The sequence below is a fragment of the Xiphophorus hellerii genome, chromosome 11, assembly GCF_003331165.1.
Source record: "Xiphophorus hellerii strain 12219 chromosome 11, Xiphophorus_hellerii-4.1, whole genome shotgun sequence".
NCBI lineage: Eukaryota > Metazoa > Chordata > Actinopteri > Cyprinodontiformes > Poeciliidae > Xiphophorus > Xiphophorus hellerii.
Window position 1 is genome coordinate 10,588,150 of NC_045682.1, and position 16,062 is coordinate 10,604,211.

At 41.0% G+C, this 16,062-nt stretch overlaps 2 protein-coding genes across 5 annotated transcripts in view; one reads left to right on the forward strand and one right to left on the reverse strand.

The window, feature by feature from the left end:
- The first annotated feature begins 2,705 nt into the window (after positions 1-2,705).
- LOC116728320 (immunoglobulin superfamily member 11) lies at positions 2,706-15,548 on the forward strand. 2 transcript variants are annotated; one of them, XM_032576350.1, is made up of 8 exons: positions 2,706-2,919; positions 3,604-3,758; positions 4,249-4,315; positions 4,423-4,554; positions 5,164-5,319; positions 6,710-6,838; positions 6,914-7,145; positions 15,458-15,548. In XM_032576350.1, exons 1-7 carry the CDS (start codon positions 2,856-2,858, stop codon positions 7,129-7,131), a joined length of 921 nt encoding a protein of 306 aa, XP_032432241.1. In that variant the 5' UTR covers positions 2,706-2,855; the 3' UTR covers positions 7,132-7,145; positions 15,458-15,548. The 2 variants fall into 2 exon arrangements, with proteins under 2 accessions (XP_032432241.1, XP_032432240.1); XM_032576349.1 differs by having other exon boundaries at positions 6,710-7,145.
- The window catches only part of LOC116728319 (pecanex-like protein 3), a 43,290-nt gene continuing 35,487 nt past the window's right edge, over positions 8,260-16,062 (reverse strand). For all 3 annotated transcript variants that reach the window (XM_032576347.1, XM_032576348.1, XM_032576346.1), the window contains exons 31-36: positions 15,467-15,614; positions 15,139-15,369; positions 14,247-14,521; positions 13,970-14,139; positions 12,919-13,307; positions 8,260-11,989 (exon numbers count right to left, since the gene is read on the reverse strand). In XM_032576347.1, coding sequence (XP_032432238.1) covers positions 11,876-11,989; positions 12,919-13,307; positions 13,970-14,139; positions 14,247-14,521; positions 15,139-15,369; positions 15,467-15,614 — 1,327 coding nt within the window. In that variant the 3' untranslated portion in view covers positions 8,260-11,875. The remainder of the gene's footprint in view (positions 11,990-12,918; positions 13,308-13,969; positions 14,140-14,246; positions 14,522-15,138; positions 15,370-15,466; positions 15,615-16,062) is intronic.

A 16,062-nucleotide genomic window follows, 5' to 3' on the forward strand; every position in this document is an offset into this window, starting at 1 on the left:
GACCAGAGGAGAGTAGGTCAAAGGTTATGAAGTTATGAAATAAGCTAATTTACTGCCATTTTACTAATTAAGCCCTAATAATATCTATTTAACCTCTAGAATAACTTGGAGACTGATTTATAGATCCAAAAAGCTCAAAGGGGTTAACTCTATATAATAGTTTGATGTTAGCACCTCTGAGACCTAGAATTATAAGACTGAGACTGAGGCACAAACAGGCCTTCTGACATACAGATTAAAAATAAATAAATAAAAAAAAACTCAAAAAGGGCACTAGGGGCATCAAGGATAAAAGGGGCAGGGGCTCAAGCCCCCTTTGCCCCCCCTCTGCACGTGTCTGCCAACAGTTTTGGGTTATCCCTACAGATCATTGATCAGGTTCTCCAATCGTTGAACACAAACTCTTTGATTTCCTTCCTACTAAATATTCAGCTGTTATTGTATTATAACAATAACAGAGTTTATGGCTGCAGACCTCCAAACTTTAGTTCCAGTGAAAGAAGCTGGTGTTACTTTAAGGTACTTTGGACATTGTGGAAACAGTGAGTGGACGACCCTGTTTGCTTGAACATAACTGTCTGAATGCACAAACCGGGTCTATAAAGACATTGATAAGCGAGATTGCTGTGGGAAAAACTGCACTGGTCTTGTGGAAGGCCTTCCCAGAAGAACTGACAGCTGCTGTATCTGTAACAGATTCCCCCACATCATATTAAGTCGACTAAGAATGGGAGGAGGTCACTTAAGTTCACTTAAGTGCAGGCAGGTGACGTAATAGTTGTTAAATGTTGTCAACTTTAACCACTATTCACAAGACAATGGTGTTAAAAAGCGGAACGGATGACTTCAGGACAAACTACGGCGATCTTTTTGCTTTCATAGACGCCATGAAGACAACCAGGCAGCGACTAGCAAACTGCCTTTCTTCTTGGCACCATGGCAACACGGTGATCTTGGAAGAGAAGGAAAAGCGGGAGACTCCAGACAAACCGAGAGAGAGAAAACATAATAGCTGCTGTCAGAGGCGAGAACGTAACTCAAAGGTCAAGTCAGAAAAGCTGAAAAGGGCACATGCTGCTCTACTGTACCTCCTAGAGCAGGGGTCTCAAACTCCAGTCCTCGAGGGCCGCAGTCCTGCAACTTTTAGATGTGCCTCTGCTGCACCACCTGAACAGAATAATTAGGTCATTAAGGCTCTGGAAAACTGATCTACACAAGGATGAGGTCATTAAGCCATTTCATTCCAGTGTTTGTACCTGTGGCACATCTAAAAACTGCAGGACTGCGGCCCTCGAGGCCTGGAGTTTGAGACCCCTGCTTCACAGTAAAGCACAAACAGGTGTAGCCGCATGCTAGTGCTCAGCATTCCTGCATGCATGAAGCTGATTAATTAATGCTGCTATATGAGGCTTATTAATCCTGACACGCTGACTGGCTTTAACTCCCCCCCCCCCCTCCTCGTGGCATCACTGTGAGGCTCACTCGCGACGTTTTGTTGTGGGCTTAACATTTTTGGATGATCACAGGGAAACTTTGCGGCGGATCAACTCATGTGAGTCACAAACAGATTTTATGTAAATCCATCAAAAGGATGGATCGGCTCCGACTGCATTCTGTTTAGCCCACAGGTCAGAACCCGAGGATCTCCTTATCATCGCACGGCTCACTTGGCGGTGTCGGGAACTTGTCTTTGAATATTTCTTTACGCCACTGACAGCCTCAGATCTTTCACTGCCTTGAATCCGTACACGACTGCTGCACAATGAAAAGCTATAGATACTGTTTTTTTTTTTTTTTTCCCCAGATATATCTAAATTTGGTTCTCAACAGAGAGAAAAATATTTATTTTTTTTCCACAAAATCTGATTGTTGTAGTTGGGAAAAAAAAATAAAAAATCAAAGTTAACAGCACTTAGTTTTATGTAATAAGGTAGAGTATGGAGTTTAAAGTCAGATTTAATTTTACAACTTAATTGTTGCAGATAATTCACAAAATTTAAATGTTAAAGATAATCTGAGAAAATACAAAAAATATCCAGATTTTAAAATGCTGATCTTATTTATTACTGACTGAACTCTGTCTTAATTCATTTTCCATCCCACAATTAATTTGGCTTCAGGAAACAAAGGTGAAGCCTGGGTTGAAAAAGGACTGGAGTGCTGCACTTTTTGTTAATATGTAAAAAAAAAAGTAATTTTGGCAGTGTGTTGTAATCCACAACAGACTTTTATTTCCATCCAGGATTTCCTTGATACGTAAAGAACTTGGTCTGTATGTAAAGTCCCTTTCTTTTCTCAACCATCAATTGAGCTTAACTGATAAGTGAATAGTTTTAATCTCTAAAGCATCTGTTGAATTCAATTGCATTCATTTGCAAAACTGCAGAAGCCTTTTTTTTTTTGTTCATGTCTTGCAGTATTTGGGCTGATCTGGAGTCTTTGTCTCACCATGTAAATCATAATTGTTTATTTTCATTTTACATGTAAAAACATCCTGGAGCTGCTCCTGTTTCTGAGCCGCTGACGGTGGAGAACGTTCTCGCCGTGGCTCTACAGAATCACTCGACCTGGAGCAGCTGAGTGAATTCCTGCTGGGTTGAATCTCAAAGGAACCGCTGCGGTCCGTTTGGGGTTTAAGCGGTTAATTGTGACAGCTCCTTAGTCGTTCACCTGACAACTCCATTGCAGGTTTTTTTTTTTTTTTTTTTTGCAGTCAGAGAGGGAAAGAGGAGAGAGGACAAAGGGAGGAGGGGTCGCTCAGCTGATTAATCATGCATGCTCATTTGTTGTCCTAATTTGTGCCACTAGTTTGTGGGCAGTGAGAAAGCTCTGCCTTTCTGCCTTCCCTGTCCATCATGGCTTCTCCTGTAAGGTGGATTCTCTGGACTTTGCTTGTGTGTTTTGCAGCTTTGCAGAACGGTGAGTCATCCTGTTTGTTGCTTCGAAACAAATATAAGAAATTTTTTACTTCTGAAGGCTGTAGACAGATAGGCTGCAGTAGCTATTTAAAAAAAAAATATATATATATTAGACAGTTTCAGCTTTTTTTAATGACATAGGATACCAACATATTTTGTTAAGGTTAGAACTTAATTTAATCAGTTTTTCTGGAAATGAAACGATTCGCACAGAATGTCTTGTTCCGATAAGGTTTCAAAACCAAATTCAGATGGTAGTTCACTGTCTTTATTCCAGATAAAGACAGTGTCTCTGTAGAGCGACATTTTGAAAGCCCAGTGATCTATTTTTCAAAAACAATGCTGTGAATCGACGTTTTGTTTTCCCAGTGAAGCGGCCTGTTGTTCCACTTTGTCTGTGATTAGTTTGGCTCGCCATCAAAACTGTCGAGTGTAATTAACAGCTGATCCGCACGCCGAGTCGCCCTCCCTCTGTCGCTCACACAAAAGGCCCGGGGACGACAGAGGAGGTTCATTATCGCAGTAATGAAGTGAAAAGTGTGTGTGTGTGTGTGTGTGTGTGGGTGGGTGGGGACGACTGGTCTCAACGGGACAACTGGAGAAGTTCAAAGCAAACCGACGAGACAGAAACGGGATGGAAACGTGGAAATAAGTTTTAAGTTTGTGTGGTTTGTCCCGTTTCCAGCTGCTCTCAGGGTAACCATGAGGGAATCCAGCCTGGAGGCGGTTCGAGGCGATTCCGTCCTCCTGCCCTGCTCCTTTTTCACCTCCTCTGACTTCTCCAGACTTAATGTGATCTGGACTCTGGCTCCGTCCTCCAGCCCAGGGAGCCCAGTGCAGGTTGGCATCTTCCATGTGTAACACAAAAAAAAAACCGCACACGGCCTGACAAAAGCATCCATGTCCCTCGCATACTGTCAGATTTTGACACATTACAACCACAAGCTTCAAGGTATGTTAAAGAGATTTGATGTAAAAGTCCATTTTCCCCATAGCATGATGCAGCCACCACCTTGCTTTACCAATGCAGTGATTTTTCACTTTTTTTTTTTTTCTTCCTGCCATATAGTCCTGAAAATGTATTTTCTGGGCCCGCCTTTTTACACAGTTCTCTCTATTTGTCACCAATATTCAACTGAAGTTCAATTCACTCTCAGAAAAGCTGGATTTATGAGAAACATCTAAGCGAGCTGCGGGTTTCTGCCGGTTTGCGGTTGATATGATAAAATCTAGAGCATTTTTGAGGGGAAATGTGTAAGAAACACCGAGAAACGAGGTCAGTTGTAGTTACAACAAAGAAGACGCTTTTCTGAAATTCCTCCCGTTTCAGGTGATCGTGTATGACCACGGTCAGGTGATTAAGAACCCCTCCCTGATTGGCCGAGTGGATTTTACAGGTACATGTGAAACCAGCTTCTTCTTCTTCTTCACGCTGCCTTCTACGCATTTTAGCTACAAGCTAAAGACAAATACATTTTTATTCTGTCATGTAAACAAACTGCAGGCCTTCCATTCAGTGCAGACATCATGCTAAATGAAACACGAGTCTCGGACGGCGGGATTTATCGCTGCATGGTCAACAACCCGCCAGACACGGCGGACCCTGGCGTGGGAGAGCTGCTGGTCAGCGTGCTGGGTAGGTGGCTCACTTGTTGCCTGTTTCATTTGATTTAAAAAAAATTATTTATTTATTTATTGTCTTTATTGTAATTTCGATATTGTTTATCGACAAAATTGTCATTTTTCATTTGGATAAAAAAAAAGGTATTTATTTATTTGCTCTCATACAGGTTTGTGCTTTTTGGTCATATTTAAAGGGCTATTTAATTAGACTACTTGTCTAATTTAATATTTAAATTAAGGCAATTTAAATATTAAAGAAAGATAAGCTAACTAAACACAAAATGCAAAATTTAAATGACTTTCATTTATTAATGGGAAAAGCATTCAAAGAAGCCTGGTCTGGCGTGAAATTAGAACTGCCCCCAAAACCCAATTATTTATTTATTTATTTATTTATTACTGAAAGATGCAACAAAATCTTCTTTAAAATCAAACACATTAGACGGGTTTCAAGCTAGAGCGTCCTGTCAGGCTTCAACCTCTTAATTGGATTTTTAGCTCAGACTTTAACTGTGCCACTTCCAAACCTTCCTGTTTGCATTTCTTGAAGTCAGACGTGATGGCGCAATTTGAATGCATAACCCAATATAGTTACTCTGAACCCGTGGGATGATGCTTGCAGAGCCACCTTCGCTGCCTGTGTGCGAGTGGGACGGAGCGAGTGACGTGGGCGGAAGCGTGAGGCTGTCCTGCTCCGTGGAAGAGGGCGTCCCCACCCCAGAAATCCGCTGGGAGAAAGTGAACCCCGAGGAAATTTCACTTCCAATCAACATGGAGGGTCAGTATCCTACTCTTGTGGTAAGAAAAAAAAAAAGTGGCAAAAAAAAAATCCACACCACACAAAATCAATCTTGGATTGTCAATTTGCTTATTTGAAAACGACGAAACTATTCTGATGAAGCTGTTTGTATAAAAAGTAGAAACTGTTCCTCTGTGAGACTGCGTGCGCATCCTCACAAGGATTCTAGACATTTACGTACGACTCCATACCGTGAATGTACAACATGAAACCACTAAATAGGGGCTGTATTTATAAAAGGTGACGTACACCAACATTACCACGCCTTTAAGCAATTTGTGAAACTCAGATGATGATGTAAGCGTCTGATTAATTACACAACATTTCAGTTAAATGGAGACAAGACCTAAAACACTTTGCGTCTTTGTGTGACATCACTGAAAAGTTAAACCTCCCAATATATCTGGAAAGACAAACGTTGGTCACCAGAGGTCTGGATCATCTGCTTCCACCATTATCTGTTATACAAGATAAACATATTTTGATGTGAAATGTACAAATGAACCCCATGAAAGAAAAAGCAAAAAAGATTTTTTGAAGATCTGGGCTGCGGCTGATAAGAGTATCAATACCCAATGAATCCAATGAAAAGATATGGAACACAAATGGGTATCCAAGCAGTTACCAAAGGGCTTTCCTCAACAAACTCAATGGTTTTAGTGGCTATCAATTACAAAGCCCTGATCGTAATCATATTGAAAATTTGTGGGCAGAGCTGAAAATTACATCAAACTATTTGTCTAAGGACATCGAAAACTTTAATTAGACTTATGCAGAAAGCAAATGCTAAATAAATATATGCACACGTCTGAATTTACATTTATTTATAAGAAAAAAAGAAATAGAAAATGTGTAACACTTTGTTTGAAGGGGTATTCACAAGACTGACATGACACTGTCACGAACATGAAGGAGTCTTCATGAATGTTTCACTGTTGTCATGAAATGTCATTTGGTACATAATGACACTTTTAATGCAAATTTTCATTAAAACTTGCATTGAAAGTCCAGTAACAATGCCGGTTTTGGATTAAAAGTGTCATTATGAACACTTCATCATCACAACATTCATGAAGACTCCTTCATGTTGATGACAGCGTCATGTCAGTCTTCTGCACACCTCTTCAAATAAAGCATTACGGTTTAGGCTCACTTAACCTCAGGGAGAAAAAAAAAAAGGATGTAAACATCTGATTTCACCTGTATTTATTGTGTATCCAGCTAAATCGTTGCATTGTCAGCCATGCAACTCTTTCAATAACAGCCCTATTCATTAGATTAAGAGTTTTCAATCCATTTCCACATCAAAACATGTTATTACAATTCCTGTCCTCTTTTCAGTGTCTTCCCTGCGTCTCTCATCTCTCAGGTGAGCTGTCAGGCTCAGTCCAGATTGTCAACGTGTCGTCTCAGACGTCCGGCTTGTATCGCTGCTCGGCCACCAACGTCCTGGGAACGGAAAACTGCTACATCAACTTGGCCATTTACAACAGCGAGGGTCCGTTTCACCACCGCCACGCCTCTTTAGGTTTGCTCGAGCCGTTTCTGATCGGAGCCGTTTTGTGCACCGCAGCGGCTCCAGGCGGCCCCCCGGGCGTCCTGCCAGGCGTGCTGCTCACTCTGGTGATGGCTTTGGTGCTGCTGGCTCTGCTGGCCATCATCCTGTGGCTGCATCGCACGGGGCAGGACGGGAGGAGCAGGAGGAGGAGGAGGGACAGGAAGGCGGAGGAAGAGGAGTGTTACAACGAGATACGCTACACTCCATCCCTGATGAAGCGCTCCTTTGTCTGAAGTCCCAGCATCAGGTATTAAAATGAAGGACTTGTTCAGCTTTGCTTCTGCTCTTCTCCCGGCTGTACTGCCAGAAATATTGTGAAATTAAAAAAATATCCAAGTTCTGATAGTTTATTCTTTTAGCTTCAGAGTTCTTTTTTTTCCCATTTGCCTTCAAAGCTAAATGATTATAACCAGATATAAACCTAATTAAAAAAATGTTGAGCTGCATCTCTCCTTCAGGGTTTTCCATTACAAGAATTTTTTAAATGAAAAATGTTTCAGTTTTTCAACTATCAAAATAAACTGTACACGCTTTTTTTTTTTTTTGTTTCTTCCGCCTGCCTACAGAAGCAACCGTGGGTCTCTGTTGAATGTAAGCTGGATGCCATCGTCTCATGTTCTTTATGAGTGCAGGGTTTCAGCTTAATAATGTTTTATTCCCTTTATCTTTTGAAGCTCATGTACATGTTTTGCAGTATGTTTTTTTTTTTTTTTTTTTTTTTTAGAATTTTATCAGCGTATTTTTTTGATAAATTTGCAAAAATTGTGTTTCTCCCTTAATTCAAACCTTTTCTTCAGTCGGAAGACCTTGAAAAGCATTTAGTGTTCGTGCTTTTCATCGCCTCTGGACTCGACTGCACCAGTTTTCACTAAATTAGCATCTCTTAGTCGGCTGCCGTTGCAGCAGGATGTTTGTTAATGGAAGGGAGCTTCACATCACTCTAATTTGCAATGTCTGTTGTTAAATCAAAAGTTTTTTAAACTGGCATTTAATTTATGTTCAGCGTCAGGATCATCTGGTCTTTTTTTTTTCCATTATCTGATTATAAACTATTATGTTTTTCAAACCCAAATATGAAGCAAAGGCCACTGAAAATGGTTTAAATGAAAAACCATTTTTCATTTCAAGCTTTTTTTTCTCCATCACAAATACCTGATTCTTAGTCTCGTCTCTCAGGTGATTCTTAGTCCATCTGATAACGAAACATACTTGATTTTTGAAGAAGTTCACAGGCTGCTAATACAGTTAAAAGGCAACTAATTTCCAATCCATAACAAATTTAAACTGACAAAAAGCCAAGGTATCCAAGATTAAAACAGCACTTCAGAAAAAAAGAAAAATAAATCACTCCGACCAACAAGTTTGCAAAGAAAGACAAAAACTTTAATTTAAATAGAAGAGAAAAAAAAATCACATAAAAAACTGTACAGAACATTGACTTAAAGTTCTTAAATAAAAGGCCACCTTCCCAAAAATGTCTAAAATCAAAAACTGGGATGATGGACGATGAAATCTTGTGCAAAAGAAGTAATAAGTGATTCTTCCCAAACTGCACATTTCAGCTCTTCAGGTTGAGTAAAATCCAGAGTCTCACCCTTCCGCACATAGTGTCTTTGATGAAGAAAAACCAAAAAACCCAATAATAAAATAGATTTATATTTTAAATATATATTCATATAGCAAACATGCTGTACATAGATCTAGAGATTCAGAAATCCCTTTTGGACACCCAGGTCTGCCTGTTAGCTTGTGCTTTCCCTTCTCCCAACAAAGAAAAAAGAAGAAAAAAAAAAGAGAAAAAATTCCCCGTTGCTTTGGATGCAAATTATATTTAAAAAAAAAAAAAACAGCACTGATCGACAAGTCTGTAATTCCTGAGTTGAGGGTGTTGTTACCAAGTCCTGGGAGAGATGCTGTACAAGGTTCCTTGCAGCAAATTTACAAAAATTCTCAGGGCTGCTCAAAAGATTAAAAATAAAAAAAATCTGTAAGGAGCTTAAAGTGGAGCAAAGACGACAGCGAAGAGAGCGATTTCTCAAACACCATGAAGAATTGTGACACCAGTGTGACCCAGTTCCCAACCCACACATTAAGTGACCTTTACTTTAAAACCCTATTTTTAATTTTAAGTGTCAAATATCCATTTTTCGACCAGAGCCTAATTCAAGCCACCCGACTCAAATAATAATAAAGATCTTAAATCCCTCTTAATTTTTCCCCCCCCCCAAAATGTTAAATCCTGAGAATGCTTGTCTTCTTTCAAGTGTCCCACAGAGGAAAATAAAAATAAAATAAAAAATCGTAGAGAAATTAATTTGTGAGCAAACCAGGATCTGGCAATTAATGCTATGGCACAACGTTACGAACACCGCAGAGAGCCGACAGCTGGGCGCTGCGGCGGGGAGGAGAACATCTGAACGGGCTGCCAGTTTCTGTGTTTTGTTTCATGTTTACCTGCAACTCATTAAAACTCGCAGATTTTCACAGCGGTAAAAAAAAGAAACAAAAAAACAAGTGGAAAGGAGAAAAGCTAAATTTGAGTTCTCAGGAATATTTCCAGTCACGCTACAGAGCTTAAAGAGACGATTTGTTTATTTGGAAATGGTTTTGTGTGAAGCACTGATGGACAGTAGATTAAACTCTCCTCTGTAATGAGGAAGGTAACAGACGCTCAACATGAAAACATCAGCAGGAAACTTGATTTCAGTCCCAACATGTTTCACAAACTTTGAGAGAGTAATCCAAATCACCTTTTGAACAATGATCCACAAAAAAAAAAAAAAAGAATGCTTGTTCTTGACCAGATTTAAAGTGAGATTTATTTATTTCTTTAGACCTTTTTCTGAGTTTGGTTTCTCCATTAAAACCTCCCCGATACTCGGAGGAATGATCCGATATAACCTAAAGAAGTCGGAGATGCACAAAAAAAAAAAAAAAAGGTGAATGGAATCGGACGATTCTCGATCATGATCAAAGCTCAACAACTACACTCTTCAGTGTAGAGGTGGTTATTGAGTGAATACGACTAAAAATGAATAAGAAATTAGCACTTAAGTGCAGAGGTGCAAGAAGCTGCGATATGTTGACACATGACAATTTATTCTCTCGGGCTGCGGGAAAGCGAGAGAGAGCAAGACTTAAAGGGATCAGAGGAAGACTGAATGTATAACTGCAAATTTGTCTTAAATACATATTGGGTCTGAAAATCTAAGCAGCCTTGTAGAAATCTAAGTGTGAAAGATCTATTTTCTCTAGAATGTACACACAGACTGGGCTAACTGGTTTTTGCTACATTAGATGCTAAAGCCAGTTTAAAATGTTAACCCAGTAATCATTTTGTTCCCATTTTAAATAAATAAAAATACTGCAATGTTGCCTTTAATCTCGATGTAAATAATTACTGACCACTGAAGTCAGAGGCTAGAAAAACATATTTTATGTGCAGTTAAAATTAACATTGACAAGCGAGTTGAAAACTCTGATTAGTCTCAAAATAAGATACACACTGGTCAAAAGTGCTTCCGAAATCCCACTTCAAATATGCAAACTATCCCTTTAAACAAAACTCTTGGTATCGATGATACGTTTTTAGACAAACTGATGGGAGAGAGGATGCAATTGACAGAAGGAAAATACATCAGCACACCACATAGACAGCCCCGCTCATAAAAGATAATCAGTAAGACGTTTAATCAAATAAATATTTCGCCTTTGCTTTTACCATTTATTCCGCGGTGTAAAGTTCCAACTAAAACGCTGGATTTACCTGCGAAGGAAACAGCAGTAGTAGTGGGTACATTAGTAGTAGCAGGGGACACAGAAGCAGTAGTACAGTAACGGGAGAGGAAGCGCTGCTCCCCACACTGAGCAGCATGAATCCCTGCTATCTGGAGAGCAGACAGCCGGCTGGATCTAACCAGTCAGGCTTTTATCGATCGTTTATCAAACAAAAAACAAACTCAGTGTGTTTTTAATCACTGAGGAACTTGGGATTCTTCAAGTAAAAAAAACAAACAAACAAAAACAAAAATAAAGAAAGGACATACAACCCACTGAAACAAAAAGGTTTGACATTTCTAACCCCCAGTTCATGGGTTTTTAAGCCCCATGCTTTTCAGACAGAGGAGCCTCCGTTTGGCCCATTCCGTCTTCCACATCTCCGCCTTTCAATTCAGGACTTCTTACAGGCCTAAATAATCTGTAAACTAGCCGTTGGCGCACCGCCCGTCGGTCTGGGTGAAGGAGGATGTCTTTGTTAACTGCTGATCTGGCCATGCTCCTCAGAGGACTGGGTGTTATTTTTGTTTCCACGCGGCGTGCGGTGGAGGGAGGCACCGCGGAGGCTCCTGAAGTTTGTCAATACGCTCCGTCAGATATCGACGCTCGGCCGCAGGTTCAGTTAGGATGCAGTAACGGCGGGAAAACTAAACAAGGCTTTTCATGGTTTCCACACGTCAGGTACAGTAACCTACTGATCTCTCTTTCTTTTTTTAAACTGATGAAAAAGAAACACTTGTCACTGCATCTGTCGAGTAAAAGACAGTCAGACGCTAGATTCTTTTCTCTGGTATAGAAAAATAAGCACTCCTGAAGCAAAATATCCCTTTTAATTGCACTGGCCTTTTTGGCCTGTCACTTCTGTTACAACCCAAAGGTTGTCCGTAGAGACAAAAAAAAAAAAAAAAAAAAAAAGGTAGATCAGATCTCATGATGAAACCTGACCTGTGAAGTTGGCTAAATTCACTCCGCGGTCTGCTGCGCGCTTAGCCGCTCCGGCTGCGGAGGGACGTTTTTGCTACCAGATTCAGGCGGGGATCGATGGAATGAGTCCCGAAGCGGCTGGAATGCGTCTGGTCAGGGTGGGGCGGACTGGGTCCCACGGTGTGCTTTCGTCGTAGAAAATGTCGCCAGTGCAAAAGTCAGCGGAGTTGATCAAGTAAAGGCAGCTCTGTGGATTCCTCTTTTGAAGCGGGAGCTTCAAATACAGCCGTAGCCACCTAAACCCAGCAGAGTCGGGTCCAGCGTCTGAGTGGCTCCGAGCGGGTCGTGTGTGATACCGGCCTCCTGCAGTGGCGCTGAAGGAGGAGGAGGCTGAGAGATAATAATAAATAATTAGCAAAAAAGAAGCTACAAAGGAAAGTCTAATTAAAGTGTTTTCCCTGACCGAAAAGGCAAAGAGAAAGATTAACAGTGAACAAGCTGCAGATGTTGAGTCATCCTCCTTAATGAGCCACGTGATCCCAGATGGTGCAAATACTGTCAAACATGCAGCTCTTCATACCTTTTAAAGTCTCTTTGTCCTTCAACCAGACAAGATTTTGCATATTTATACCTTTTAAAACATTCTACTTTTTCTAAAATAATAATAAAAAAAAACAATCCTTTAAAAATTTTAGTGGGAAGCTTTCAAATCATACAGACACTTGTAGACTAATAACCTCAGTGAGAAACTCCAATCAAAGGTGGGACAGAGTTTGACTGTAACGATTCAGGCTTTATAAAAATAACAGTTTCTGTGCTGCAAATATTTTTGGCCTTTTTTCTCCACCTAAAACTGGTAACTTCACCCACTCTGCTGCTCAGCTGAGCTCCTGTATTCCACAACTACTTTACCACTTTTAATCCTGCATTAAAAACTTAGGAAAATCTCTCCTCTTTCACATGATGTGGCATTCTAATACCAGTGCTTTGGGGATTTTTAACTACCATCTACAGAAGCAAGGAAATCACAGCCATCTTTCCATGAAGCCTAATATAAAAATATGATTCTTTTTTTTTTTTCACAGCTGAAATCGTACCAGAAGGAAATCACAAACTGTGTGTATACTGTGATGGAAATCAAGTGAAAAAGTTAGTAGTTAGAAATCTAATGCCTGGTTCACACTGCAAGATCAAAAAATGATCAGACTTTCAAAACTTGGGAGGCTACACATGATAACAGGTTTTGTATAGTGTCTTTAGTTTTCCATTGTACTGAAGCTCAGAGCAAACAAACATGGCGTGACCAGCAGTCTGCCTACCTGTGTGCGTATCGTCTGTACCGGCCCTCCTTCCATCTCCACGGCGGCCGGCCCGTTAAAGCCCTTCCTGCCTGAAAAGCTCCACTTGCCAAAGTGGCTCTCGTAGTGCAGGCCGCTCCTGTGGCTCAACCTGTGGCCCGAGTTCTCCAGCAGGGCTGCCGGGCAGAAGCGCTCCGGGGCGGGCAGAGGCGGCGGAACCATGGAGCTGCTGAAGGAGAGCTGGGAGCTGGAGAGCTGCTGGCCCAGGAGCCCCTGGATGGAGGACGTCCGCTGCAGAGAGGACAGCAGGCCAGCCTCCATCCTGCTCTCCGATTGGCTGAGCAGAGCCAATGGGAGAGGCTGGGGATGGTGGGGCCAGCTCTGGGTTGGGCCTGCAGAGTTGTCTGTACCTGAAACGCAAGACCAGCCTTAAAATGGCTCCGTAATATTCACGCACCGATCCACTTTTTTCACTTGCGCTACCAATACCGATATCTGAGGTTTAATATCGGCTGATCCGAAACAGAAAAACAATGCAGAATGGACTTAAAACTTTTCCTTTTTCTTTTTTATGAGCACTGACATAAAAGTACTAAATTACAACTCTGCACCAGTGCAGCAGTTAAATACACCAAAAGCTTCACAAGCTTGGTCAAACATGTAAAAACAACACAACTTTAATGTTGTTCAGTCAGTGCAATTAGGAGCATTGACAGCTAATGTAAAATAATAATGAAACTGAAAAAAAAAAAGTTGACCACTGTTGTCAAACATGGAAAAATAAATGGCAAGAAATCTTTCAAATGGTCCAGAAAGTGCAAATAAATATTAAAACATGACGTCACTTAGAGCACAAATCATAGAATTAGACTGACTAGATCTGCCCCCATGGATTGGCCACACTGTCACCAAGACCCTGATCTGAAAAGGAGATTTTTAATATTTCAATATTGGTGCATCTCTACTTCTTAAATATGGAAGAAAACATGAAAACGCAACAGCTTTGATCTCCGTTTTAATAAGTAACCAGATTCCTTTTTTAAATGATATGAAATAAGCAAAAGGTCTCTACCCATGGAGGGCTGGACAGTGGTGATGTGCGGCTGGGGCAGGCCGGAGGCTGGCGTACTCTGCGTGGTGTGAATGGCTGGGTTAGTGGAGATGGAAGTGGAGCCTCCTCCGCAGTCTGAATCCTCGATGTTTCCGCCACTGTTACAGCCGGCGCCGCAGCCTTTCTGCAACCTGCAGGGAGACGCGTTGCAGTCACAAAAAGATCAGAGTCTACACTGAAAGCGCCAACTGAAAAAAAAAACAAAAACAAAAAAAAAAAAAAAAACACACACACATACCGATCCCAGCTGCTGATGAGCCATGTGTAGATATTGTGTGGGCTGACCGGGCCGCCCCATACCGACCGGAGCTGGCCGTGACCCCCGGCGTATGAGGTGGTGAGCGGGGACACGTATATCGGGTAACCGATGGGCTGATCGCAGGAGGAGTTGATCATGTTCCTCAGGGCTTGTTTGGCGTTCTGAATGCTCCCTCGCTCTGGGTTACGGTTACGCAGGAAAACCAGCTCCTGCTGTTGGCCGGCCCACAGCCCACGCACACATTCTCTGTTCACCTACGGGCACAAAGTTGGAAAAAAAAGATCATTTTTCATATTTTAAAACGTCCGGAATCTACAGTTCTTAGATATTTTTTCAAAATAAATTTCATATGTTTCAACACTCAACCTCCCAGAGTTACCAGACCTCTACGTTCACCTCTAAAATACTACATTCTTAGAAATCCACTGTAAATATTTAATAGCGGATTAGCTTTTACTACTTTAACGTAATGTGCAAAAAGAAGAACCTGAAAAGCAGAAGGAAGGATACAAAGAGGGAAGAGGGGAACGAACGGGGAAGAAATGGAGCTAGGACACAAAGACGCCAAGACAGACATAATAAAAGAAAGAAGCAACAACTCAAAGACAGAACACAAGAAGGAAAGAACTTCAGAAACAAAAAGGGAAGAAATTACAGAAGGAAAACACTTTTATACATTGGGACATATACAGTCTGGTAATAAAATAATTTTCCCACACTTTGCTTTTTCCAAACCTAGAAATGCCCAAGTCCAATTCTATACTTTTACAGATTATAAATATATGTTTAATTAATGTTTAGTTAGAAACATTACAGATTTGTTAAAAACAGTAACGAAACTAAAAATTGGACATTTCTACACAACAAAGACCTTGATGACTCTGAAGCTGAGGAATCTCTTGTTGAGCATGATGATCTTGTACTCGTCGCTGCCGTCATCCATGATGTGTCGCAGTGCCAGCAGTGACGGCATGTTGGCCAGGATGGCGCTGCGCCACACCGGGTCACCTTCATGGGAAATCAGCATCTTTTCTTCGTTGCCAGTGATTGCATCATACAGAACCATCGGATCCTCGTACTCATCTGGAGACGTAAAATGATCCTACAGGGAAAAAAAAAAAAAGCAACAGTTTAACACCAGTGACGAAAAAATACCCAAACGTAATTAGTTGTTTTTTTTTTGTTTTCAGTGACGTTACCTGATGCAGTTTGAGGGACATTCGGACTCCTGGCGCCACAACTCGATTCAGCAGGTCCATGTCTGCAAACACCCACTCGTCCCTGGGCGACGTGATGCGGAAATCTCCTTTGAAGAGCGCATGCAGGCCGTAGAGGAACGGCTCCAAACTGTCACAGTTAAAAATTTAAATATTTCATTACATGGGGAGCAGTAACAGTATAACATTTCAATGTATTTTACAAAAGTCATAAGTCTAGACAATGTAAATGGATGCAAGTCTTTTAGGATTCGTCTCTACCCGCTTTTGCACATCTAGAAACTGAATTTAACTTTTTTTTCCTGCTAGATAGCTCAAATTCAGACTGAATGGAGTGTCTGAACTACAATTTTAGATTTTACATGGACTTTGACTGGGCCATTCAAATACATGCAAATACATTGATTTAAACTTAATCTTTGTTTAATTGTTTAAGGTTGATGTCCTGCCTGAAGGTCGACCTATTAAGCTTTCTTCCAGCATTGCACTGTATTTAGCTCCAGCCATTTCTCCAATGCTTCACTGACTGCTGAAGAACGGCATCCAAACTTTTGAGCTGCTTTTGTGTTCTCTCTAAA